This window comes from Oryctolagus cuniculus, chromosome 3, assembly GCF_051225735.1.
Source record: "Oryctolagus cuniculus isolate XC-2025 breed Fujian yellow rabbit chromosome 3, ASM5122573v1, whole genome shotgun sequence".
NCBI lineage: Eukaryota > Metazoa > Chordata > Mammalia > Lagomorpha > Leporidae > Oryctolagus > Oryctolagus cuniculus.
Window position 1 is genome coordinate 164,958,999 of NC_142869.1, and position 26,641 is coordinate 164,985,639.

A 26,641-nucleotide genomic window follows, 5' to 3' on the forward strand; every position below is an offset into this window, starting at 1 on the left:
CTAGGGCCCTCTCCGTCATCTCCTCACCCTGCTTCCCACCTCTCTGTAACTCAGGGTTACAGAGCAACGATTACAGATGAAAATAATCAAAAGCTCGGTGGGCCTAACAGAATGAGCTTTGGAGTCAAGCTCTCTGGGTGCGAATCCCAGTTCCCCTGGGCAAATTACTAAGCTTTGACTCAGCTTCCTCATTTATTACTTGTCTCATAATGTCACTGAGTACTGAATTCTTCATGTATATAAAGCATCTATGATAACAGAGCAATGGACAAAACACAATTCAATTAGTGTATGTTGCTACAACACAGCTGCAAATCCTTGATGTAAATGCAAGGGAGCCCGAAGCCCCGAAGTAAAGCAGCCAGCACAGCGTCTGAGGCTCTGCTCGCTGAGCTGCCTGAGCTAAGCTGGTTTCCTCATTCTCTTCCAAAGGCAGATTCAGTTTACAAAGCCCAGTCTAGCCACTAAATCTCTATCAGTCATCAATTTTCTAGTTGAACAGGCTGCCCAGGGTTTCCTCCTGGGGGGGGAGGGAGGGGAGAGAAAAAAGGGTTAAAGCGAGTGGAAAGGGAGGAGGAGGAAGCAGGTCTTGGTCCTCAGGCAAACGCCGAACTGCCTGCGTGGTATGAAGAGCAACAGTCAGCTGGGCCTGCTGTTTCAAAAGGCCCCTCTGCCCAAACTGGTCACAGGAGACCAGTCAACGCCGCTGCATTCTTGTGTCCGCCTGTGTAGCCGTTCCTGCTAACCCTAACCGAACACGAGGCTAGGCTACACCGTGGAGAGGACTCGCTGCTTTATCAGTGCGACCCTGCCTCAGAGACTCAGCGCCCGGGCCAGGCCTGAGACTCAATGTTAGAAGAAAACTCACTTCCTACCTCACACCGGAGGAGAGAACTGCTGACAAGATGCAACAGAAAAGGAAGTGAAGTGCAAGCTACCCCCTACAGTGTCCGCACCTGGAGTCCCCTGCCACACTCGAAGGCACGGGACATCACTAAGAAACTTGACCGAGACGCCACAGGAGGTGCTGGGCACCTCCTTCTAGTCTCTCCCCATCCTGAAATGTAATGAAAACGAAGGTCTTCTGCTTCTACTGGGATTCTCCCATTTCCTCTTTGTGGATTGAATAAGCTTCAGTAAAAGCGTCATGCTTCTTAGTCCATGTCCAAGTCCACACTGACTGTCAAGGGGGCGGTCACGCTCTCAATGTCAGGAAGGAGAGGGGTATGGAGCCCAAGAGATGCTGTGTGTGGACCAAGACAACAGAAACCCTGAAGCTTAAGGAAAGTGCCAGAGCCTCAAGATTCGCTTGCTAATTCTAATGCACTTAATTTTGCCCTACCACAGAGATATTGATTTAATCTGGAAGAGAGACGATACATTCTTAGCCTCTACTGTGGCTCATGAGGAAAAGTACTGAGACCAAATGGGCAGTTCAGGAGAACCGTGGACAACAGGGCAAACGGGGACAGGCTGCTGTCTCGAATCAGCTCTGCTTCTGCCCCCAACTTGGTGACAAGTGCCTTTAGGACAAATTTCAGCCAAATGTTGACCAAACTTTGGTAGGTGATCCCAGAGACGAGTCAAAAAGCTCCTTGCTTGCTAGCACTGTTTTCTGCCTCACTCCTCTGGCGTTTATTATTTCTAAGGTCTTCATTTCAGTTATTTATCTTCTAAACTGCCATTCTTTTTTTGCATTTTTTTTCCTGGTTCCCAGGCCCACAGTTCTAATCCTCCCATCATACTTCTAAGACCTTTATGGTCACCATTTCTCAACCCCATAATCCTAGGGGTGAGCTGAGAAATGTAACTGCTTTGATCTAATGTCCTGCTAGGTAATGGAGGATAATAAAGTTCTCATGACTTGACCATGGAGACACCTCCAACCAGGCCTCTAATTCCAGTGTCAATGCTTCCCATGTTCAACACCTTTTGGCTTTGAAGATGCTCATATAAGTGATAAGTAGCCACAGAATAAACACCAAGGTAGGGAAATGGGGAATGATGGCAGTATTTCTTATAGTCCCAATTAATCATCTGGTGTTTGGGAAGCAAGAACGGTATTCTGGAGTGAAAAGTCCCAGCTTTCTTCAAGTTGACCAACTTAGACAGCCAGGGAATTAATTACCAGTACCATGTGAAAAGCAGGCTTGGACTTGCCGAAATGAAACTGAACCAGTTCACCCTCCTTGCTAGGATGGCAAACAAAGCAGCGTGTTGAGGCAGGAGTTACAGGACCTTAAAACCAAAAGGGAGACTGAGTCACGCATGGGCTCAGGACAACAGGTACGCTCTTCGAGAAAGAGAGTTACTACGCGAGCTGAGTGATCTTAAACCCTCTCTGACACCTAAACACTACCTCTCACCCAGCTCATTTCTCACCACTACATCACAGCCTACTATGGCGAGCTGCAAAACTCGTTTAGCAATGAAAGACCAAGTAGGCCAGGCTGGTAGTAAACCGTGTGTTCCCGTACCAAAGGGAAAAGAGCATGTATCTCTGGTCACAGCACTGCTTTATTTAGGCGCCTGTTCCCTGACCCAACACTTTTACCAAAGTAGGGAACGATATCCGTGACCTTTGTTCCTCTACCTGTCCTGTACTGGCCCCATGGAGGGAACATGGGCTTGGTTGAGACTTACTCCAGAATGTGTGGGTGGCTGCTTAGAGCTGGCAGGAGACATGCCCCAGCTGGTTTTTCAAGTACATAATGACAATCTGGCACTTTCTTTTCTAAGAAGAAAGGAGTTAAAATTCACTGTTCACCTACTATGTGCAAGATCTCCCTTAGATTTCCATTTGGTATCACAATATCCTGGTGAGAGTACCAACGCTATCTTACAGATAAATTAACTAAAGTTCAAAGTAAAAAGGTTAAATGGCAAGACTCCAACATACTTGACTCTAAGCCCAGTCTTTTGAGTTTTTTTTCCCAGTTTCCTATTTGTGCTAAGGAAATTAAACTCAAAATGATCCTGCACGTCCACTGAGCAGCACTAGATGGAAAAAAGCAAAGCAGAAGCAGAGAGCAGCAACTGCTGTAACTCTCATCTGAGACAGCTTGGAGGTGGAATTCTGCTGGGAGGACTCACAGTGAAAGGAAACCGGATGATTCTGCAAGGCCATCCCAGGCCACATAGGCCTCCCTTTCTTGTCCACGGGAAATCCCCTTTTCTGACCACATGTGTCATTAAATGGTCACATGCTATTTTTCGGTCATGCGTGTCACTTGATCTATGGCTAAAGTCAGCTTACTGCTGGGGCATGAAGTTAAGTCACTTGGTAAACTACGAAATAAAAGCAGTGCATGGTCTGGGGTTTTAACATTAACAAAATTGTTGGTGATATTTCAAGGGATGAGAAAGCAAACCATTTTGGAAAGTGACATTTACAAACCAGTCATCAGAAAGGATGAACTACTACATCATTGCCCAAAATTTGTTTCGTTTTCTCTCCCTTCTATAAACTAGGTCTGATTTTAAATTTAAAAGCCTAACATATGACATGAAATGAAACACAAATAGTATGGAAAGTTAGGAAAAATAAAAGCCTACCTCCTTTCCTATCCTGTCCCTTAATCAAAGAGCCAAAGTTGCAAGTTAGTCCATTTACAATAGTATCAAAATAAAAAACAGGGAAGGAATATAAAGCAATGAGGCAAAAGACGTATACACTGAAAACCACAGAACACTGCTGGAAACAAATGAAAGACCAATGCATGAAAAGATATCCTGTGCGCAGAGTGGAAAACTTACTACTACTATGATTTCAGGACAACCTAAAGCAATCTATAGAGTCGATACAATTCCTAATCAAAATCCCAATGACATTCTCTGGGGCAGAAACAGAAAGATCAATCCTAAAATTTTTATGGAATCCAAATAGACAAAGCACTCTTGGAAAAGGAGAACAAAAGTGGAGGTCTCATACTCCTCAATTTCAAAATTCATTACAAAGCTACAGTCTTCATGCTACTGACATAAAGACAGACATACAGAGCAATGGAATAGAAGAGATCAGAAATAACCCTGGTTTATGGTCAAATGACTTCTGACAAGGGTGCCAAGACTGTTCACTGGGGAAAGTCTTCAACAAATGGTGCTGAGAAAACTAGAAATCCACATGCAAAAGAAGCTGACCTCTTCCTAACATCATACACAGAAAACTGCACAAAGACCTAAAACTATCAAACCCTTAGCAAAAACGTGGAGGAGAAACTTCCTGACATTGGATTTGGCAATTATTTTCTAGACCTGATACCAAAAACAGAAACAACAAAAGTAAAAATAAACTGGGCTGCATAAAAATGTAAAACTTCTGTGTCTCAAAGGATACAATCAACAGAGTGAAAAGGCAATCTAATGAATGGGTAAAAAAGCCTGCAAATAATCTATCCAACAAGGAGTTAATATCCCAAATACATAAGGGTACTTAAAAAAATTCATGTAAAATGTAATTGAAAGATAAACTTATTTGATGCAAAGAAACTGAAATCAATGCAAATGAGAGTTCTTCAAAAAGTTCATGGGATATATATATTAAGAAAAATTTATGAATTTTAATTTTTTTGCACTAAAATTACTTATTTTTATTTTATTTGAAAGGCAGCTGGTGGGGGTTGGGGAGTATGGGAGGAGAATCTTCTGTTCACCTGTTCACTTCCATAACGCCCACAACAGCTAGAAATGGGGCCAGGCCAAATCGCAGAGTCTACAACTCCATCCAGTCTTCCAGTATGGTGGCAAGGACCCAAGTCCCTGAGCCATCAGCCACTGCCTCCCATGGTGTTCACTAGCAGAAAGTCGGAATCAGAAGGAGTCAGGACTTGGACCCAGGCACTCCAGACATGGGACGTAGGTGTTGCAAGTGGCATCTTAAATGTTGTAAAGAATGTCCACCTCTCCATAACTTTATGAGGTGCCCTCGCATTGGACATTCTTATAACTCAACAACAAAACAAGTCCAATATAAGAATGGGTAAGAGGCCAGGTGTTTGCTGCAGTTGTATGCTGTATTCCAAACTCAAACCTGGTTTGAGTCCTGGTTCCTCAACCTCTTAACCAGCTTTTTGTTAATGCACACCATGAGGGGCAGCAGATGATGGTTCAAGTACTTGGGCCCCTAACACATATGTAGGAGACCTGGCTGGAGTTCTGGGCTCCTGAGTTTAGCCTGGTACAGTCCTGCTACTGTAAGCATTTAGGGAATGAAACAAGTGTATGGAAGATCTCTCCCTAGTGGGCTGTGTGTGTCTGTCTGTCTCTCTCTCTGCCTTTCAAATAAAGAAAAATAATAATTTTTAAATGAGCAAGGGGTTTGAATAGACATTTCTCCAAAGACAACAAAGGACAAATAAGCAAATAAAAAGAAGCTAAATACCACTAATAACTAGAGAAATATAAATCCAAAACCACAACACAATATCACCTTACACTGGATTTAAGAATAACAAGTATTGGTGAAGTTGTAGAAACTGGAACCTTTTGCACTGTTAGTAGGAATGTGAAATGGTATAGCTGCTACAGAAACCTTCTGGGAGGTGTGAAGGAAGTATCTGAATACCCATGTTTATAGTAACATTATTCAATATCCAAGTAGTAGAAGCAACCCAAATGTCCACTGACAGAAGAACAGATAAATATATAGTACAAAATGACATATTTAAAAGAGAAGGAAATTCTGGCACATGAATCCTACAACAGTGATGAACTGTGAAGACATCATGCTAAGTGAAATAAGCCGCTCACAAAAAGACAAATCCTGTGTGATTCCTCTTAAATGAGGTATCTTCAGTAGTCAAATGCAAAGAAACACCAAGTAACACTAAGTAGGATGGTAGTTATGGGGTGGAGGGTGGGAAGAATGGGCGACTGTTGCTAAACAGTTGTAATTTCACTATTACAAGAAAAAGTTTTGCAGATTGGTTGTACAACCAAAACATATCACATATTGAATGTAACTTTTAACTATTGGTTAAAATGGTGAATTTTATGTGTATTTTATCACAACTTCAAAAATTTTTAATTGGGGCTGGCACAGTGGCATAGTAAGTCAAGCACCCACAGTGTGGGCATCCATATGCATGCTGCTTTGAGCCCTGGCTGCTCCACTTCCAATCTAGCTCCCTGCTGATAGCCTGGGAAAGCAGTGGAAGATGGCCAAGTGCTTGAGCCACTGTACCAGCGTGGGAGACCCAGAAGAAGATTCTGGCTCCAGGCTTTGGATTAGCCCAGCTCCGACCACTGTGGCTATTTGGGGAGTGAACTAACGGATGGAAGAACTGTCTGCCTTTCCCTCTGTCTGTAATTGCCTCTCAAGTAAATAAATAAATCTTAAAAAAAAATTTTTTTTATTTGACATATAGAGTTAGATAGTGAGAGAGAGAAAGACAGAGAGAAAGGTCTTCCTTCCGTTGGTTCACCCCCCAAATGGCTGTCACGGCCAGAGCTTCACTGACCCAAAGCCAGGAGCCAGGTGCTTCTTCCTGGTCTCCCATGTGGGTGCAGGCACCCAAGCACTTGGGCCATCCTCCACTGCCCTCCTGGGCCACAGCAGAGAGCTGGACTGGAAGAGGAGCAACCGGGACTAGAATCCGGTGCCCATATGGGATGCCGGCACTGCAGTCAGAGGATTAACCAAGTAAGCCACGGCGCCGGCCCCCAAAAATTTTTTAAAAATTGTTTTAAAAGTTCAAGTTGGGTTATGTGATATGGTCCTTTTCCTGTTAAAATCTATCTTGTATATTTTTTGCAACAAAACATTTATTTCCTTATTCTTGCCTTTATTTACTTCATTTTTATTTACCGAAAAAGAGAGAGAGAGGAGCTGGTGTTGTGGGTAAAGTCACCGCCTGCAATGCTAGCATCCCATATGGGTGCCTGTTCATGTCATGGCTGTTCTGCTTTGATCCAGCTCCCTGCTAATAACCTGGGAAAAGCAGCAGAAGGTGGTTCAAGTGCTTGGGCCCCTGCCAGCCATATGGGGGACTTGGAAGAAGCTCCTGGCACCTGGCTTCGGCCTGGCCAAGCTCTAGCTGTTGCAGCCATCTGCGGAGTCTATCAGTGAATTGAAGATCTTGTCCGTCCCCCCCCCCCCCCCCGAACCAATCTTAATCTCTCTCTCTCTCTAATTCTTCCTTTAAAACTGAATAAATCTTTAAAAAAAAAAAAAAAAAAAAAAAGAGAGAGAGAGAGGCCTTCCACCTGCTGGTTTACTCCCCAAATGCCTGAAATAGGTAGGGCTAGGGCAAGCTCAAGCTAGGAGCCAGGAACTCCACTGGGGCCTCCCAAGTACCTGGCAGGGACCCAAGTACTCAGGTTATCATCAGCTGCCTCCCCGGTGGCATTAGCAGGAAGCTGGATTGGAAGTAGAGGCGGATCTCAATCCCAGGTATTCTGATATGGGATACAGACAGGCCAAGTGGTGGTTTAACCCACTGCTTGTCCCCAGCAGTCTAACTGCTGAACCAAATGCCTGTTGTTCTTTGTCATTTTCTGGTTACTATATACTGGCACAAAATATACTATTGCTCTAGATCTAAGAAAAGAATATCAAGTCAAGGTAATATACAATTATAAAATATCCAATAAATATAGCCATCATTAATATTATCAAAGACCATAACAGTTTGGTAACCTTCAGGTAGGTATTTGGCCTAACAGTTAAAACACTACTTGGGACACTTGGATCCCATATTGGAATGCCTGGGTTCAAGTCTCAGCTCTATTCCTGATTCTAGCTTTTCGCAGATGAGGACCCTGGGAGATGATGGCTCACGTGGGTGCGACTTAGATTGAGTTCCCACTCTAGTTTTAGCATCAACCAGGCCTAACCGTTGCAGGCATTAGGGGGAGTGAACCAGTGGATGAGAACTTTCTGTCTCTCTCAAATAAATAAAAAATTTTTTAAAAAGTCTCATAACCTTTGATCCAGTGATTACATTTTAAGAACAATATTCAAAAGAAGGAAAAGGCTATAATCTTATCTGTAATACTGAAAATGTAAAAATAATCTAAATATGTACTAACAGAGGCATTGAAAGAAAATCAAGTGACGTCTTTAGGGCTATAAACAGTAATTAGGAAGGTTATGCAATTGCATTGAGAACGCACGCTGAGGAGCTGGCATTGCGGCACAGAGGGTCAAACTGCCACTGTGGTGCCAGCGTCCTGCACTGGCGTTCCAGCATGAGTCCTGGCTGCTCCACAACTTCCTGCTAATGTGCCTGGGAAAGCAGAAGATGGTCCATGTGCCCGGCCCTGCCACCCACGTGAGAGTACAGGATGCAGTTCCTGGCTTCTGGTTTTGGCCTGGCCCAGATCTGGCTATTGTAGCCATTCATGGGAAATGAATCAGTGGGTAGAAGATCTCTTTCTCTATCTCTCTTTGTAGCTCTGTTTTTCAAATAAATAAATAAATGTGTTGACAGCAAATATATATATATATTTTTTTTTTTTACATTTTAAAAATATTATTTGAAAGGCAGAGAGACAGAGAGAAAGACACACAGACACACACACAAGACAAATCTCCATCCCTTGGTTCACTTTCCCAAATGCCTTCAACAGCTTGGTCTGGGACAGACCATGCCAAAGCCAGGAGCCAAGAACTCAATCTGGGTCTCCCACCTGTGTGATATGGACCCAACTGCCTGAGCTGACCCATTTACCTGCTGCCTCCCAGGGTACACATTAGCAGGAAGCTGGAATCCAGAGAAGAACTAGGATTCAAACCCAGCTACTCCAATACTCAGACAGCGATTTTTTTCCCCTTAACAATCCATCCATCTATCTCAAAGGCTGAGTTACGGAAAAGCAGAGGCAGAGGTCTTCTGTTCACTGGCTCACTCCTCAAACAGCCCCAAAGGTCAGAGCTGGGCCAATCCCAAACCAGGAGCCTCCCCAAGGTCTCCCATGTGGGTGTGGGGGCCCAAGCACCTAGGCCATTCTCCACTGCCCTCCCAGGCCACAGCAGAGAGCCGGATGGGAAGTGGAGCAGCCAGGACTTGAACTGGCGCCCACGTGGGATGCTGGTGCTGCAGGTGGCAGTTTTACCTGCTATGCCACAGTGCCAGCACCAACAACGATGTTTTTTGCTTATGTAAACACTTGTACTCCCAGAGAAGGAGGTCTTCCATCTGTTGGTTCACTTCCCAAATGGCTGCAATAGCCAGAGCTGGGGCAATCGAAGCCAGGAGCCAGGAGCTCTTTGGGTCTCCCACGTGGGTGCAGGGGCCCAAGCACTTGGGCCATCTTCCACTGCTATCCCAGGCCATAGCAGAGAGCTGGATCAGAAGAGCAGCTGGGACACAAACTGGCACCCATAAGGGATGCTGGTGCCACAGGCAGAGGCTTAGTCCACTAAGCCACAGCACCAGCCCCAACTCTCTGATGTTTTTTACAACCAACCAATGCTTTCTTTGTTCATGTAAACACTTGTACTTCCCCTGCCCCCCCCCCCCTTTTAAATGGAAGAGTAGAGAGGGAGGGAGAGACAGACAGAGAGGGATCTTCCATCCACTGATTCACTCCCTAAGTGCTCCTAACAGATAGCACTGGGCCAGAGGGAGGCCAAGACCCAAGAACTCCATCTGGCTCTCACACGTGGGTCACAGGAACCCAGGTTTTTGGGCCATCATCTGCTGCCTTCCTGGGTGTACTGGCAGGGAGCTGGGGAGTAAGTGAAGCAGTTAGGAATCAATCTGGCACTCCACTACAGGCTGCTGGTGTCCCGGGAGGCAGCCTAACCCACTGTGCCCCAAGGCCTGTCCCAGCATCTACATTCTTGACCCTTGATTATGGATAAGAACTAAGGACTTGGGAAGATAGGAGTGGACCTTCCGAAGGGGAGTCACCTGTCAGCGTACTTTTCTCTTGGGAGAGGTAGTGCCTCCTCACTTACACTCCAGGATCTCTACCAGTAGCTGATACAAAGCAGAAGTGATGTACATACAAGGGCACATCAAAAAGTTCATGGAAAAATAGAATTAAAAGTTTATTTGGTGCAAAAACATTGAAATATAAGCATAATCTTTTCATTCATGGTATGCTTTTCCATAATCTTCCTGAAGACCCTCAAATACATAGCACAATGATGCTTTTGCCTTAGACTGGCTTCAAATACCGATTTGCACAGCTCTAAGTTAAGTAGACCCTACGTTATGAATTTATAAAAACACATAGAAACACAGGTCCATTTTCCTATGCACTCAGCTGCTGTGCGCACTCCCTTTAAAAACCGCTGGCACCACTCACCTAGTAACTTGCTTGTGGAAGTCTGTAAGTTGTTTGTGTGTCACTGTGACAGCTCCTACAGTTGTCTCCTTTGGCAAACCTTTCAAGGAATTCTCTAACCACCGACAAAAGGTCTGTTTAGGGAAGAAGAGGAATGAGAGTTTTAAAAGGAGGCAGGGTTAACTTACTTGGAACCTTACAGGCACTAACAAAACTCCACAGGTTTTCCTTTGTGGCAGTTGCTACCCTGCACTTCAGACCCACTGGGTGGATGGAGTCTGCAAACGTGCACTAGACTTCCCCTCAAGTGGGCAGCAGGCATCGCCTCACACAAAAGCCTTCCACAGGGGTCGGCACTGTGGCGTAACAGGGAAAGCCACCACCTGCGATGCTGGCAGCCCATGTGGGCGCTGGCTTGATTCCTGGATGCTCTATTTCCAATCCAGTTCCCCGCTAACGACCTGGGAAAAGCAGTGGAAGATGGTGCAGTGTTTGGGCCCTTGTGACCCATGTAGGAGACCTGGATGAAGCTCCCAGCTTCTGCCTGGCTTAACCTTTGCCTTTGCAGACACCTGGGGAGTGACCCAGAGGATGAAGATCTCTCTCTCCCACCACCCCCACTCCAAATTTCAAATAAATACATCAATCTTTAAAAAAAAGGCCTCTATACCTTAGAAAAGAAGTTTCTTCTAGATGAGGCTATTGTTCTGTTTCTGTCATCAAATGCATGTAACATTTAAAAAACTAAGCAGATGCCAGAAAACTCAAGAGTAAAGACCAAAAGCAACCCTAATCAAAGGTCCACATACCAGAAAGAGCATGTCAGAGAGTACACACAGAATATGAAACCAGGAATTTAAGGTCATCTTTCAGTAGAAGTAACATATATTCAGTTCCTCTGGGACACCTGCCTGCTCTTTAGGTTAGAAAATCATAGTCTTACTGATATATAAAATAATTTATGTATAGCTGTGCTCCTTATCCCTTTTATATGCCATTCAAAATAAACTGTCTCCACCCCTTCCTTCATCTTCAAACTAAAAATCAAAATTCTAGCGACTTCCTTGGGTTATTTTGAATTTAACTGTTGTCCTGGGGCCAGGCATTGTGGCACAGCAGGTTAAGCCTCCACCTGTGGCTCAGCTGTAGAACTTCTAATCCAGCTCCCTGCTAATGCACCTGGGAAAGCAGGGGAAACTGGCTTAAGTGCTTCAGCCTGGCCCAACCCTGGCCACCCTAGCCATTTGGGAAGTCTCTGCCTTTCAAATTAAAAAAAAAAAAAAAAAAAAAAAATTTGTCCTTTAAGTTTTTTCTTTACCCATTTCTTTTTCTAATTAATTTACTTATTTGAAGAGAAAATTGACAGAGATAGAGGTATCGTCCATCTGCTGGTTCACTCTGTAAGTGGTTGCAACAGCTAGGGGGTTGCTAGAATATATATAATGTAATATTATAATATAAATAAATTTTATAAATGCTTAAGAAATATAATTTTGGGGGGCCGGCCGGTGTTGTGGCATAGTGGGTAAAGCTGCTGCTGGCATCCCATATGGGCACTGGTTTGTGTCTTGGTTGCTTCACTTCTGATCCAGCTCCCTGCTAATGGCCTGGGAAAGCAGCAGAAGATGGTCCAAGTGCTTGGGCCCCTGCTACCCATGTGGGAGACCTGGATGAAGCTCCTGTCTCCTGGCTTCAGCCTGGTCAAGCCCCGGCTATTGTGGCCATCTGGGGAATGAACCAGCAGATGGAAGATATCTCTGTCTCTCCCTCTCTTTCTCTGTAACTTTGACTTTTAAATAAATAAATAAATAAATCGATCTTGGAAAAAGAGAAACATAATTTTCCAAATGTTGCCAAGATGTTAAAAACAAGATGTTAAACTCAATGCAAAAAAAGGGGCCAGCACTGTGGCACATCAGATTAAGCAGCTGCCTGTGACACTGGTTCCAGTTCCAGCTGCTACCTGATCTAGCTCCCTGCTAATGCACCTGCAAGAGCAGATGGTCCCAAGCACTTGGGTCCTTGCCACTCATGTGGGAAACCAGGAAGGAGTTCCTGGTCCTGGCTTTGGCCTGGCTCAAACCTAGCTGTTGTGGGCACTTGGGGAGTGAACCAGAGGATAGAAGATCTCTTTCTCTCTCTGTCTCTGTCACTGTGCCTTTCAAACAAGTACATCTTTAAAAATAGCACATAATGGTCTTTATAATATCCAGTAAAGGAATCAGAAAATTTTGGTTGACAATACTAAACAATTTTGCCACAGGTAAGTATCCAACAAACAGGGGAACAGAGGAAAGACTTTAACAGATTACTCAAGTTAAGTGAGAAAGCTGGTATGTCATCTTCTACTGGAGAATTTGTATATTGAGCTTTGAAAATGGTATGATTAAGAAAGTGCTAGAGAGTGTGAATTTTCTTTAGATTCATATCCTTAGTTATAATATCCATCAGCTTACATGGTACAGACAACCCAAATTTATGTAAGAGTGCCTTTACAAAAACTCAGCTGTAAGTTGGTATTTATTAGAAGACAATCACTTTAAATTATTTGATAACTAAGTGCCTATGTAAATAGCAAATTTCCTTTAAGTTCTAGTTATTTGAAAGGCAGAGGGACAGAGACAGAGACATAAAGATATCTTCCATCTGTGGTTCACTCTCAAATGACTCCAACAGCCAAGTCTGGGCTGATCCAAAGCCAGGAGTCAGGAACTTCATCCTGATCTCCAACACGGGTGTCAGTGACCCAAGTGCTTGGGCCATCTTCTGCTGCCTTCCCAGGTGCATTAGCAGGGAGCTGGATTGGAAGTGGAGCAGCCAGGACTCGAAGTAGTACTTGGATACGGGATGCTAGCATCATAAATGGTGGCTTGACATGCTGTAGTGTAACAAGAGCCCTTACATAGTAAACTCTTAAATGGACATGGCTACTTAATTTCTGCTTCTGTCCAAATTTGCTGTTCTAATTTTTTCACTTAAACCATAAATCTGTAAATCAAGAATGTTTTTGTAAAGTTAGAATTACATAAGTCTTCTGTGATTTGAGAACAAGTGCATTTATAAAACAGTTAAAGAATATGAAGATTTTATTTCTCAAGTCAAGGATTTTTGGAATGAAAAAGGTTTGTTCCTGGGAGCTTAAAGGGTAGCTTTTAAGAAAGACAAAAGTGCTAGTCCATTAGATTGGAATGGCACATGTGTAATGAACAACCAGCAATGAGAACGACAGAAACCATCCAGTATGTCTTATTATCCATCTTGTGGTTCTGGAAGACAGCTCACTTTAGGTTTAATTGTGTACTTTCCTGAACTGCTTTTATATTAATACTAAAAACTATAAAACCTATTTTAATAATTAACTTACAGGCTGTATTATACCTTACCACTACACGCAAAAAGATTTATGTAGCATACATGATTTATGATTAAGAGACCCAGTACTCAAATGACATGGACATAACTGGGTAGCCCCCTAAAATATTTCCATACTCAGGTGGACAAAAAGGACCTTGTTTAGATAAATCCAAAGAGAAAATAAATCCAAGTGTATACTGTAGATTGGTTTGACCTCCAAAAGCTCTGGCTAGATATATCATCAAGAAACAATACAGTGCTTTCTAAGGAGCCTCAAGTGACCGAACACCTCTTGAATAATCTGCAACTTGATATAAATAACATATGGGTAGCTCTCACAACAGAATACATTCCTCACAGCTAAAGTCAATGCTTAGTACTTACTTCTGGTAACATACAGTATAAACCCTATGACAATAACACAAACATACTTTCAAAAACCCAATAAGGAATTACTGGCTTTCTATGGGTCCCTTCATCTACCTAATGAACTTAGCAATAAACCTAAATTTGGTTCCATGGACATGTAACAGGGCTGGTTTCAGAGTTAGGGTTGGCGAGGCCGGTGCTGTGGTGCAGTGGTTAACAACCTGGCCTGAGGCACTGGTGCTCTACTTTTTTTTTTTTTTTTTTGGACAGGCAGAGTGGACAGTGAGAGAGAGAGAGACAGAGAGAAAAGTCTTCCTTTTGCCGTTGGTTCACCTTCCAATGGCCGCCATGGCTGGCGCGCTGTGGCCGGCGCACTGATCCGATGGCAGGAGCCAGGTGCTTCTCCTGGTCTCCCATGGGGTGCAGGGCCCAAGCACTTGGGCCATCCTCCACTGCACTCCCGGGCCATAGCAGAGAGCTGGCCTGGAAGAGGGGCAACCGGGAAAGAATCCGGTGCCCTGACCGGGACTAGAACCCGGTGTGCCGGCGCCGCTAGGGGGAGGATTAGCTTATTGAGCCGCGGCGCCGGCTTCTACTTCTTTTTTTTTAATAATTCTGTTGGTTCACTTCCCAAATGGCCTCCATGGCTGGCACTGTACTGATCCGAAGCCAGGAGCCAGGGGCTTCTCCTGCTCTCCCATGGGGGTGCAGGACCCAAGCACTTGGGCCATCCTCCACTGCCTTCCTGGGCCACAGCAGAGAGCTGGACTGGAAGAGGAGCAACCGGGACTAGAACTCGGCACCCGTAGCGATGCTGGTGCTGCAGGTGGAGGATTAACCAAATGAGCCACGGTGCTGGCCCCTGCTCCACTTCTGATCCAGCTCTCTGCTATGGCCTGGGAAAGCAGCGGAAGGTGGTCCAAGTTGCTGGGCCCCTGCACCCATGTGGGAGACCCAGAAGCTCCTGGCTTCAGATCAGAGCAGCTCCGGCCGTTGTGGCCAACCATCGGATGGAAAACCTCTCTCTGTGTAACTCTTTCAAATAAACAAATAAATCTTAAAACAAAACAAAACAAAAACAGGGTTGGAGGGGGCCGGCTTCCCATATCGGAGTGGCAGTTCCAGGCTGGCACTCCACTTCTGATTCAGTTTCCTGCTAATGTACCTGGGAAGGCAGCTGAGAATGACCCAAGTGCTTGGGACCCTGCCATACATGTGGGAGACCCAGAAGCAGCTTCTGGTTCCTGGTTGTGGCCATGCCCAGCCTTGGCTCTTTCAGCCATTTTGGGAATGAATGAGGGGAAGGCAGATTTTTCTCTCTCTCCCACCCTCTCTCTGTCACTCTGCCATGCAATACAGAAACAGAAACCATCTTACCGGTCTGTCAACCTGCATGATTTCCCAGAGCACTTCAGCCACATCTGGTAGGGTGTAGGGAGGGAGACAAAAGCAGCACGTATGGAGCAGCTGGCTGACAAGCTGCTGTCCGAGCTGGTTCATCACCTGTGCAATCAGTTCCTTCCGTAATTCAAAGTCTTCTTCATGCTGTAAGAGAGCAGGAGCATCAGATGCCATGTCCGAGCCTCAACTCTCCAAACAGCAAGTACCCCATTCGCCTAGTAACTTCTCTTTCCTAATGAAGAAAGTACGCGTGTTATACAACAACTGAATCCATAAAGTCTACTTAATGCTTCATCATTTGGAAGAAAACATGAGAGTTCAGTACTGAGAAAATGGGCATGAGTTTTAACAGAGATTAACCTTAATGTTTAAAGAATTTTTAATACTGAGCACTTCCTCATGTGTTTATTAGCAATTTTTTAAAAAAAGATTTATTTAGGGCCGGCACTGTGGCACAGCAGGTTAAAACCCTGCCTTGAAGCGCCGGCATCCCATATGGGTGCCAGTTCGAATCCCAGCTGCTCCTCTTCTGATCCAGCTCTCTGCTATGGCCTGGGAAAGCAGTAGAAGATGGCCCAAGTGCTTGGGCACCTGCACCCACATGGGAGACCTAGAGGAAGCTCCTGGCTGCTTGGTTTCAGATCGGCGCAGTTCCAGCTGTTGCAGCCATCTGGAGAGTGAACCAGTGGATGGAAGATCTCTCTCGGTCTCTCCCTCTCTCTGTAACTTTGACTTTCAAATAAATAAAATAAATCTTAAAAAAAGAGAGTTCTTCCATCTGCTGGTTTAATTCCCAGAAGGCTACAACAGGCAGGCTGAAGCCAAGAGCCAGGAGCTTCATCCAGATCTCCCACATGGGTGGCAGGGGCCCAAGTATTTGGGCCATCCTTTGCTGCTTTTCCCAGGCCATTAGCAGGGAGCTGGATTGGAAGTGGAGCAGCTAAGACTCAAACCGGCACCCAAACAGGATACCAGAGTTGTGGGCGGTGACTTCACCCACTATGCCACAACTGGACCCAAGATTAGAAGGCAGGGGCAATGGTAAGTACTAAGAATTAAGATTAGCACTTTTTAGCCAGCGCTGTGGCTCACTAGGCTAATCCTCTGCCTTGCGGCGCTGGCACACCGGGTTCTAGTCCCGGTCGGGGTGCCAGACTCTGTCCCGGTTGCCCCTCTTCCAGGCCAGCTCTCTGCTGTGGCCAGGGAGTGCAGTGGAGGATGGCCCAAGTGCTTGAGCCCTGCACCCCATGGGAGACCAGGATAAGTACCTGGCTCCTGCCATCGGATCAGCGCGGTGCGCCGGCCGCGGTGGCCATTGGAGGGTGAACCAACGGTAAAAAGGAAGACCTTTCTCTCTGTCTCTCTCTCACTATCCACTCTGTCAAAAAAAAAAAAAAAAAAAAAAAAAAAAAGATTAGCACTTTTTAAAATTTCTTTCCAGTTAAAAAATATAACTTGTGTTCTACTTCCTTTTTCTAAAAATAACTGAAATGAAAATTGCCAATTTCTATCAGATATTTAATTATTCCTATAAAAAATCTTGATTTTTCCTTTTTTGTTGGAGTCTTTATATATACAAATGTATCTTTAGCTACCTTTAGAAAAATCTTTCTAAAAATTACCTTTCAGGGGCTGGCATTGTCCAGTGGGTTAAGCTACCACCTGTCATGTCAGTAGCCTATACGGGAGTGCCAGTTTGAGCCCTCACTGCTGTGCTTCCAATCCAGCTCCCTGCTAATGCTCCAGGGAAAGCAGTGGAAAATGGACCAAGCATTTGGGCCTCTACCATCCGTGTGGGAGACTGGAATGGAATTATGGGCTCCTGGCTTAGGCCTGGCCAAGTCCTGGCCACGGCAGCCATTTGGGGAAATGAACCAGCAGATGAAAGATGTCTCTCTCTCTCTCTCTGCCTTTCAAACAGATAAATCTTTTAGAAATAAAAATTATATCTTCTAGTTATTTTCTTCTTTTACTGCCAACCTTTGCCTGTTTACATACTTCTTCACTGCTCTCTCTAAACTTTGATTCTATCCCACATCTGACCACATCGACCCCTGAAAATCTTGTGAGTCCCTTCACCACCCCAGCCCAGCAGGTCCTATCATGGCTTACTAACATACTCAGTGCTAGTGTGACTTTCTCTGCTAGGGCTTTATGCCCTCACTGGGCTATCTTCTCCCAATCCATCCAAACTCCACCTCTGTCTTTAGGGCTTCATTTAAGTTCTTCCTCTCCCACAGTTATCCAGTTATTCCTGTCGAAAGCTTTCCCTTCTCTGAACTCATAGCAAACATGACTCTTATCATTCATCTGACAATCAAATATTATATTCTTGTTAACTCTTTGTATCTATTTATCTCTTTGACTATATACCAAATGGTTTGGGAGCAGGAATAGCTTTGTGTAGCCTACAGCACTCAACACAGATACAATAGATCTAACATTGCTATTATGATTAGTGAATGACTCACTATGGTAAATATTTATTAATAAACACCAAATAAGGAGATACTATGGTACTCGTTATCCCCTAAAGGATGAGGAAGAAATAGAAGATAATAAAGTGTGAAGTTGAAAAGACACAATATTCATACTTACATCATTGGCTACGCCTGTATGGATGAGGTCTCGCAGGAATCTCATGACGCTACAGTTGGCATCCCGGTGGTCCAGGGTAGTGGAGGCAATGGCCCACTGTAAGATTGGGATGACTACTTGGCTCCTCAGTAAAGTGACAGGGCTACGCTGAATAAACCTGGCATGGAAAGAGAAGCTAGGTGTCAAAACTGCCAGCGTAAAGCGTAAAACTATGTAGACAGTAAAAACATCAGTGGTTGCTAGGAGGGGAGGACGGGATGAACAGACAGAGCACAGAGGATTTTTAGGGCAGCGAAAATCTCTGCATGCTAATAAAACGGTGGATACATGTCTTTTAAAAAACGATTTATTTATTTTATTTGAAAGGCAGAGCCACAGGGAGAAAGAGACAGAGATAGAGAGAGAGAGATCTTCCATCTGCTTATTCACTCCCCAAACAGCCACAATGGCCAGAGCTGGGCCAGATTGAAGCCAGGAGCTTCTTCCAGGTCTCCCGCATGGGTGCAGGGGCCCAAGCACTCGGGCTATCTTTTCCTGCTTTCCCAGGTGCATTGGCAGGCAGCTGGTTTGGAAGCAGAGAGCCAGAATCAAACCAGCGCCCATATCAGATGCCGGCACTGAGGCGGTAGCTTAACCCACTACAACACAGCGCCAGCCCAGGGGATAAATATTTTTGTACAGTTGTCAAAAGCTACAGAATATATACTAAGAGTGAACCCTAATGTAAACTACAGAATTGAGGAGAGATGTTTCACTGCATGCTCACTAACTGTAATACATTTACTGCGCTGGTGGTATAGGATGTTGGTAGTAGGAAAGGTTATATGTGTGTTGGAAAGGGGGACAGGGATTTTATGTAAACTATACTTTTCAAGTAGCTTTGCTGTGAATTTAAAGCTGTTTTTAAAACAACAAGAACAAAAGTCAGGACAACCAAGGGACCATATCTTAGATTAACATATGAAAAGACATATGTCCAAACTCAATTTTTGGGGCTAGTGTTGTGGCATAGTGGGTAAAGCTGCTCGCCTGTGAGCTGGCATCCTATATAAGCACCTGTTTGAGTACCAGCTGCTCCACTTCTGTTCCAGCTCCCTGCTGATGGCCTGGGAAAAGCAGTGGAAGATGGTTCAAGTGCTTGGGCCTCTGCTACCCATGTGGGAGACCTGGATGAAGCTTCTGGTTCCTAGCTTCAGCTTGGCTCACTCCTGGCTATTGCAACCATCTGGGGAGTGAACCAACAGATGGAAGATCTCCTTTTCTTTCTCCCCCCACCCCTATAACTCTTACTTCAAATAAATAAATAAATCTTAAAAAAAGAAAAAAACCTAATTTTCAAGTATGGTTTTATAAATCAGGTCAGGCAGTTTCAAGGAAAATCAGTCAAGGGGGTTAATAACTAGAAATTCTCCTGGGTTAAAAAGTTAAATCCTAAAGCGTTAAACCAGCATTTTCCCAAGTACACACCATAGAATACCAGTTCCCAGGACACCAATAGGATTACCTCAAAACAAAAACAAAAACAAAAACAAAGGTTATGTGTTCAAGTAAGATTTGTGGAGTTTTACTACACAATTTTTGTTCTGTAAATTTAAAATTATTCTGAAAGAAAATGTTTAACAAAGGATATGCCTAATTATCTAGATGTGTTTTTGGAAAAAAGTAAGCTCTTTTTCTAAATGCAATATGAAATCTATAAATTTAAGCTGTTCTACAAGATTTGAATGATAGCATTAAGCACAATGGAAATGTATTTCATACATGATTGAGATCCATACTAAAAAATAATGTATTATTATGGGATATAAAGTCCCTCCAGGACTTATGTTAACAGATGTGAGATCCAAGGTATTAGTCAACCCATTTTGAAGCTGTAGAAGCAAATACTACAAAATTGTTCCTCCAAATTTACGGGTCAAACTGTTAGGTGATCCATTTCTTAAAATTCAGTCTGTAAGGGTCTGGTGCTGTGGCGTAGCAGGTAAAGCCGCCGCCTAAAGCGCTGGCATCCATATGGGCCCTACTTCAAGTCCCCGCTGCTGCTCCTCTTCAGATACAGCTCTCTGCTATGGCCTGGGAAAGTGGTAGAAGATGGCCCAAGTCCCATCAAAGAAGGAGGTACCTTTCTCCGAAGGGAGGAGAGAACTTCCACTTTGATTATGGCCTTGTCTAAATAAAGTCGGAGTTTGTGAACTCAAGAGGCTTCCATAGCCTTGGCAGCTCATGACAAGGGCCTCGGGTGATTACTGACGTCATAAATAAGAGTGTCAATTGTTAAATCAACAACAGGAGTTACTATGCACTTACTCTCCATGTATGACCTCTGTCCTTAATGTGTTGTACTATGAGAATTAATGGTAAAACTAACCTTCAAACAGTACTTTATATTTTGTGTGTCTGTGTGGTTGCAAATGGTTGAAATCTTTACTCAGTATAGAGTTGATCTTCTGTATAAAGATAATTAAAAATGAATCTTAATGAAGAATGGGATGGGAGAGGGAGTAGGAGATGGGATGGTTTGCGGGTGGGAGGGTGGTTATGGGGGCAAGAACCACTGTAATCCAAAAGTTGTACTTTTGAAATTTATATATATTAAATAAAAGTTTTCTATTAAAAAAAAAAAGAAGATGGCCCCAGTCCTTGGACCCCTGCACCCACATGCGAGAACCACAAGAAGCTCCTGTCTCCTGGCTTTGGATCAACTCAGCTCTGGCCATTGCAGCCAACTGGGGAGTGAACCAGCAGATGGAAGACCTCTCCCTCTCTCTGTGTAACTCTGATTTTCAAATAAATAAATCTTTAAAAAAAATTCAGTCTGTAAAAGTCTAAGTATGTAACCATTACTCTTTTTAACAAAACTAGCATTAAGAGGTTTAACTCTTTTGGCTCTATGTATGGCTGATGGAAAGTTTAAATACTGTGTGAGGGAATTAAATAGTATGGATGGATTGGTATATTAAAGGGAAGACGATTCCTCATGAGGAATAAACTAGCATATGGGATCTTTTTCTTGGTTTCAAGCAAAATAGAAAAAAAAAGTGGTTTTGTTGTTTATTATTATTACCTAATACAGCATTTCTCATATCGTTTAATATATAAGGAAAATTTCTTAAGAAAAAGATACAGTATTTTCCAAACTTAGTTGACCATTTGTGCAAAGAGCATCTCCAGGGATCAGCTTTGCAATGACCACACCTTGGGAAAACATGTGGACAGTCCATCTAACTATTCTCTCCTATCAAATCAAAAAAGGTTTTCCTGGGGTCGGTGCTTGATGTAGCAGCTTAAGTTACCATTTGGGACACTCATATCCCATACTGGAGTGCCTGGTCTGAATGCCAGCTACTCTGCTTTCGTCTAGCTTCCTGCTGGTTTGCATCTTGGGAGGCAACAAGTAATGGTTCAAGTGCTTGGGCCCCTGCTACCCACAGCAAAGACCCAAATGGAGCTCCAGGTTCCTGATTTCAGCATGGGCTAGGGCCCTGGCTGTTGTCAGTGGATGGAAGATCTCCCTCTTTATTTCTACTTTTCAAATAAAATTTTAAAAAGATTTTTCTACTCTGTCCAAAAGCTAGCAAAAAAATTTCAATATTCAAGCTCTTTTTAAAAAACTTATCTTAAATTATATATATATATTTTAAAGATTTACTTATTTATTTGAAAGGCAGAACCACAGAGAAAGAGACAGAGAGAGATCTTTCAACCCCTGGTCACTCCCCAAATGGCCGCAATGGCTGAAGTTGGGCCGGTCTGAAGCCAGGAGCCAGGAGCTTCTTCCAGGTCTTCCATGTGGGTGGCAGGAACCTAAACCCTTGGGTCATCTTCTGCTGCTTATCCAGGCACATTAGCAGGTAGCTGGATCAGAAGTGGAGCAGCCAGGAGTAGAACTGGGGCCCATATAGGATGCCAGTGTCACAGGTGGAAGCTTTACCTGCTACCTAACGCCTCCTCCTCAGTATTCAATATTGATGAAACAGTAAATATTACTTTATGGTTGTAAATGACACACTGGTTTTTTTTTAAAAAAATAGTAGCTTCTTTTTGTTAAAAAATACTCAGTGGGCCAGCGCCGCCAGAACCCTGGGTTCTAGTCCTGGTTGGGGCACCGGATTCTGTCCCGGTTGCTCCTCTTCCAGGCCAGCTCTCTGCTGTGGCCCGGGAGGGCAGTGGAGGATGGCCCAGGTCCTTGGGCCCTGCACCCGCACGGGAGACCAGGAGAAGCACCTGGCTCCTGGCTTCGGATCAGCACAGTACACTGGCCGTAGCAGCCATTTAGGGGGTAAACCAACGGAAGGAAGACCTTTCTCTCTGTCTCTCTCACTGTCTAACTCTGCCTGTCAAAAAAACAAAAACAAAAACAAAAAACCCTCAGTGATTTGATTCAAATTCTTTAGCTGAGGACTAAGAAGGAATTCATGCAGAAGTCCACCAACCATGTTGTCAGTGCTACAGGGAAAAATAATTTAAGTAGTAAATGTGGTGGCAGACTGGGGAACAGCTAAGATGTGCAGTACCAGATAACTTCTAAGGCACCTTAAAATCCTAGGAATTTTAGGGGTTGGCACTGTGGTGTAGTGGGTAAAGCTGCAGCCTACAGTGCCGGAAACCCATATGGTGTGCCAGTTTGAGTCCCGGTTGCTCCACTTCCAATCCAGCTCTCTGCTATGGCCTGGGAAAGTAGAAGATGGCCCAAATGCTTGTGCCCCTGCACCTTTGTGGGGGACCTGGAAGAAGTTCCTGGCTTCGGGTCACCCAGCTCCAGCCCTTGAGGCCATTGGAGAATGAATCAATGGATGGAAAACCTCTCTCTCTGTCTTTCAAATAAATAAATAAATCTTTAAAAAAAAAAAAAATTCTAGGAATTCTGAGGTACAAGCACTCAAGGATAAAGTTGAGGTGGGACACAAAACAAATCACAGCAGCATAAAAAGAGCCAATGCTGGGGCTTTTAAAATTACACAGTCACAGGCTTGTCCCAAGTTCATCTCCATTAGCTGGGCCTGCTCCCTTCATGGAAGCCCTCAGCAACCTCCCGTCTGCTCCCACCCAGGGGATCCCAGCTCACAATCTATATATGCCAAAGACATCTCTGTACAGAGAAGGAAACAGTCAGGTGTCAGACGGCAGGATCAACCAATCAGTGATGCGGATGAGCAACAAGCACAAGGCGTGCTCTGCGCAGCGCACTACCTGGTGGCGAGCCGGAACAGGTCATCCACAGTGTCGGGGTGGTTCTGGAGGCCACTCTGCTGCTCTAGGAGCTGAAAGGTGGGGATACACAGTGCCTGAAACAGAATGGGGACTGTAAAAGAAATGCTCACCCAGACTTGCCAGCTATCACCACAGACACAGAGGAACACAGAAAGGAAGCATAGGTGAGAAAAGACGACGGAGAATCAATGAAGAGAGGGAATGTTGAGATCCTTCCCAGTTAACATGAACAGTTTTCACCTAAGAAGTCCCCGTCTCAGAAAGACTTGAAGACACGGATTTGAGCTGAGATAGCATCTCACAGTTTTAGAAATTTCTAAAAGCAAAGACACCACTAAAGGAGTAGACGAAGTCTTCCTAACGAAATCACCAATTTTAATGGAAAGACACCTTGGGAAAAAGAGCGGCATACTTCATTCTCTAATACATCTGCAGCCCGCCCTCCTGATCCCCTTGATAAAGCAGTGTATCAGAAGCCCTTTCCAATGCCAGCTATTAACCCTAAAAACCTCCTTGTTGCTAGGTAAAGTAGTTCAATGGCTCTTCCAAACAGGACATTAAAAATAAAATCATGCTTGATCTCAGCGACACTTCATTTAAATCTGCTTATCCACCTTCCCCCAACCCCAACAATCCATCTCTGCAGCACAGTATTGTCTGTAATGATCACTACACCCATGTGAGCAACATCTCTTTCTTTCTGACTCTCCCAAGCAGGTCTGTCCTGAGAAAACTGAGAAAGTTTCTATCTCCTCGTTATTAGGAGATCACCAGGGGTGGATGGTGAAGACCACGGTTGGGACTTCGGATCCTCTTGGCCTGATATGTGGAGAGTCCCCAAGCAAAACACACCTGCAGCATGTCTAGCAGTCCCTGACGACAGCCTTCTTCCATGCCGTACTCATCCACGAGGATACTGCCCAGGTACAGGAAACAGGAATGCTGATGTACATGGTACACATTCACCATCTGCCCAAGCAAAAGCAACACTTACTTCAATAATTTCCAAGTTCTCTATTTAAGAGTTCTTTCAAGCCTTTGACCTTTTATGTTCCCAAAACAATATTTTAAGAGCTAATCATTCACTAGCTCTAATAATGAATGATTTAAATCTGTGGGTGGTTTTAAGCTGGAAGTCATTAAGAAGCTTGTGTAATATGTGCAGAACCCTACTATAATATACTTATAATTTTCCAAAAGTAAAGGTTGTTCTTATTTGCACTGTAGATAAGTCATATTTCTAATAAGACGCACAGCCACATTTGGGACAAAAATACCAAATGCCCACATCTTGGAGAAGGCAGTGAGATCACTGCTTAAATTTGCATTGCACTCAAACCCATCCATTTTATTTTTTAAATAAAAAATAAGCTTCCGGCCGGCGCCACAGCTCACTAGGCTAAACCTCCGCCTGTGGCGCCGGCACCCCGGGTTCTAGTCCCCATCGGGGTACCGGATTCTGTCCTGGTTGCTCCTCTTCCAGTCCAGCTCTCTGCTGTGGCCCGGGAGGGCAGTGGAGGATGGCCCAAGTGCTTGAGCCCTGCACCCGCATGGGAGACCAGGAGGAAACACCTGGCTCCTGGCTTCGGATTGGCGTAACGTGCCGGCTGTAGTGGCCACTTGGGGGGTGAACCAACGGAAAAAGGAAGACCTTTCTCTCTCTCACTTTCTAACTCTGCCTGTCTACAAAAAAAAAAAAAAAAAAAAACAAAAACAAAAAACTTCCAATCAAGTTATTTGTATCTCAACAGAATACACTTTTGTAATGTTTTTATTAATTTATTTAAAAATTTTTAAGGTGAACAGAATGCATGTATTTTGTGTGTATAGATTTGGGAGCACAGTGATACTTCTCACCCTACCCTCCTCCCGCCTACACTCCTACCCTTCCTCCTCCTTCCTTTCATATTCTTTCTCTTAATTTTTACAATGATTCACTTTATTTATAAAACAAAAATTTTAATATACACATACATTTAGATGATTTCTTCTGAATTTTTACTCCATTTTTAAAAATTATGAGGCAATTGTACATTCACCTATTTAAAACACAACATGTATGTACATATATTGCTCTCATTACATAAATTTAACTCTATGAGCTTGGTAGGTTTGAAGGGCAGAGTAACCAACTTCTATCAGCATATACAAGGGAATGAACATGAGATGAGAGCTAAGAAACTGTTTACTGCTGTGTACTGAAAGCTATGAATGAGTGATTTAAGTTGGGCTGGCAAACTTGGGAATCACAAGGTAAATTGCTGGACATTCACTCTTCTGACTACTCAACTCCTCCAGGTAGCACAAATGGCCAATGGATCATACTTAAATGAATAAGTATGGCTATATTCCAGTAAGGCTTTTTTTTTTCTTTTACAAAATTAGTAGGGCCTCTGGCTACAGTTTACAGACCCCCTGATTTAAGGGATCTCTAAGATGATATTCATTTTTGTCACATGTGTTGACTTTAGAATTTACTTCCTATATAAGATGCTATCCTACTGTATTGGGTTGGTCACATATTTAATTAGCAGGAATAAAAAGCAGCATCCAAATCCTCCAACAGCAAAGGGGCATTAAATCAAGCTGTATTTGACTCAGAACACACCACTGATGGGGGCACTTACCCACAGGTGGAGGCAGCCTAAATATAAACATAAACGTATTGTTGTACTCAGTACAGAGAACTATTAAAAATGAAAATTCTACTAAAAAGTGTTTAGCTGGACAATCATCAAACCTACAACTTGTGGAGGCAAGGCTATGCAAGTGGTAACATGGCATGGGCACAACCCAGCTGTGGCTAAGGGCTCCCAGGGTGCAGAACTTGAGCCCCTCGCTCTCAGAGTCAGGAGCTCCTTCCTGTGCCTTAGCTGCTCTGCCAGGTGGAGAAGGACCCTTCAGGTCAGGCGGTGTGTGGCCCTGGTCTGAAGCCCTGCAGTTTTCCTCACAGAAGTTACTGGCTCAGAATCCTGCAAATGCGGGACTGACACTTTACCCTGCCTCTCTAAATGTTGTGCCGTAGGCACCTACCTCACTTGCTTCATCCTAGTCTTGATCTTGCTGAGATTAGGTGTCTCATATAGAGAAGTGTTAAAAATGTGAGTATGATCTTAAGACACTCCAACAGTGAGTCCTATCATCATAAATACATATCAATCTTAGCGTTAAAAAGGTCAAATTTATTTTTTTGACAAATAAGAGACTTAGATTTTTATGAACAAATTGTAGTTAAAATAGAATAAAATCCCTTTGGGTCATGAAGCAGCAAGTTTGGGGGCCAGTGGGGTAGCACAGTGGATTAAGCCCCTGCGTGCAAAGCCAGCATCCCATATCGGAGTGCCGGTTTGAATCCAGGTTGCTCTGCTTCCAATCCAGCTCCCTGCTAATGCTCCTGGAATAGCAGTGGAGGATGGCCTGAGTACTTGGGTGCCTGCACCCACATAGGAAGCCCAAATGGAGTTCCTGGCTCCTG

At 44.0% G+C, this 26,641-nt stretch overlaps 1 protein-coding gene across 3 annotated transcripts in view; it reads right to left on the bottom strand.

Annotated features, from left to right (window-relative positions):
* TNPO3 (transportin 3) overlaps nucleotides 1–26,641 on the bottom strand; it is a 109,841-nt gene that overhangs the window by 3,401 nt on the left and 79,799 nt on the right. For all 3 annotated transcript variants that reach the window (XM_008258220.5, XM_051848948.3, XM_089328566.1), the window contains 5 exons: nucleotides 24,019–24,135; nucleotides 23,146–23,240; nucleotides 17,956–18,112; nucleotides 15,334–15,501; nucleotides 10,255–10,367 (listed from right to left, as the gene is read on the bottom strand). In XM_008258220.5, coding sequence (XP_008256442.2) covers nucleotides 10,255–10,367; nucleotides 15,334–15,501; nucleotides 17,956–18,112; nucleotides 23,146–23,240; nucleotides 24,019–24,135 — 650 coding nt within the window. The remainder of the gene's footprint in view (nucleotides 1–10,254; nucleotides 10,368–15,333; nucleotides 15,502–17,955; nucleotides 18,113–23,145; nucleotides 23,241–24,018; nucleotides 24,136–26,641) is intronic.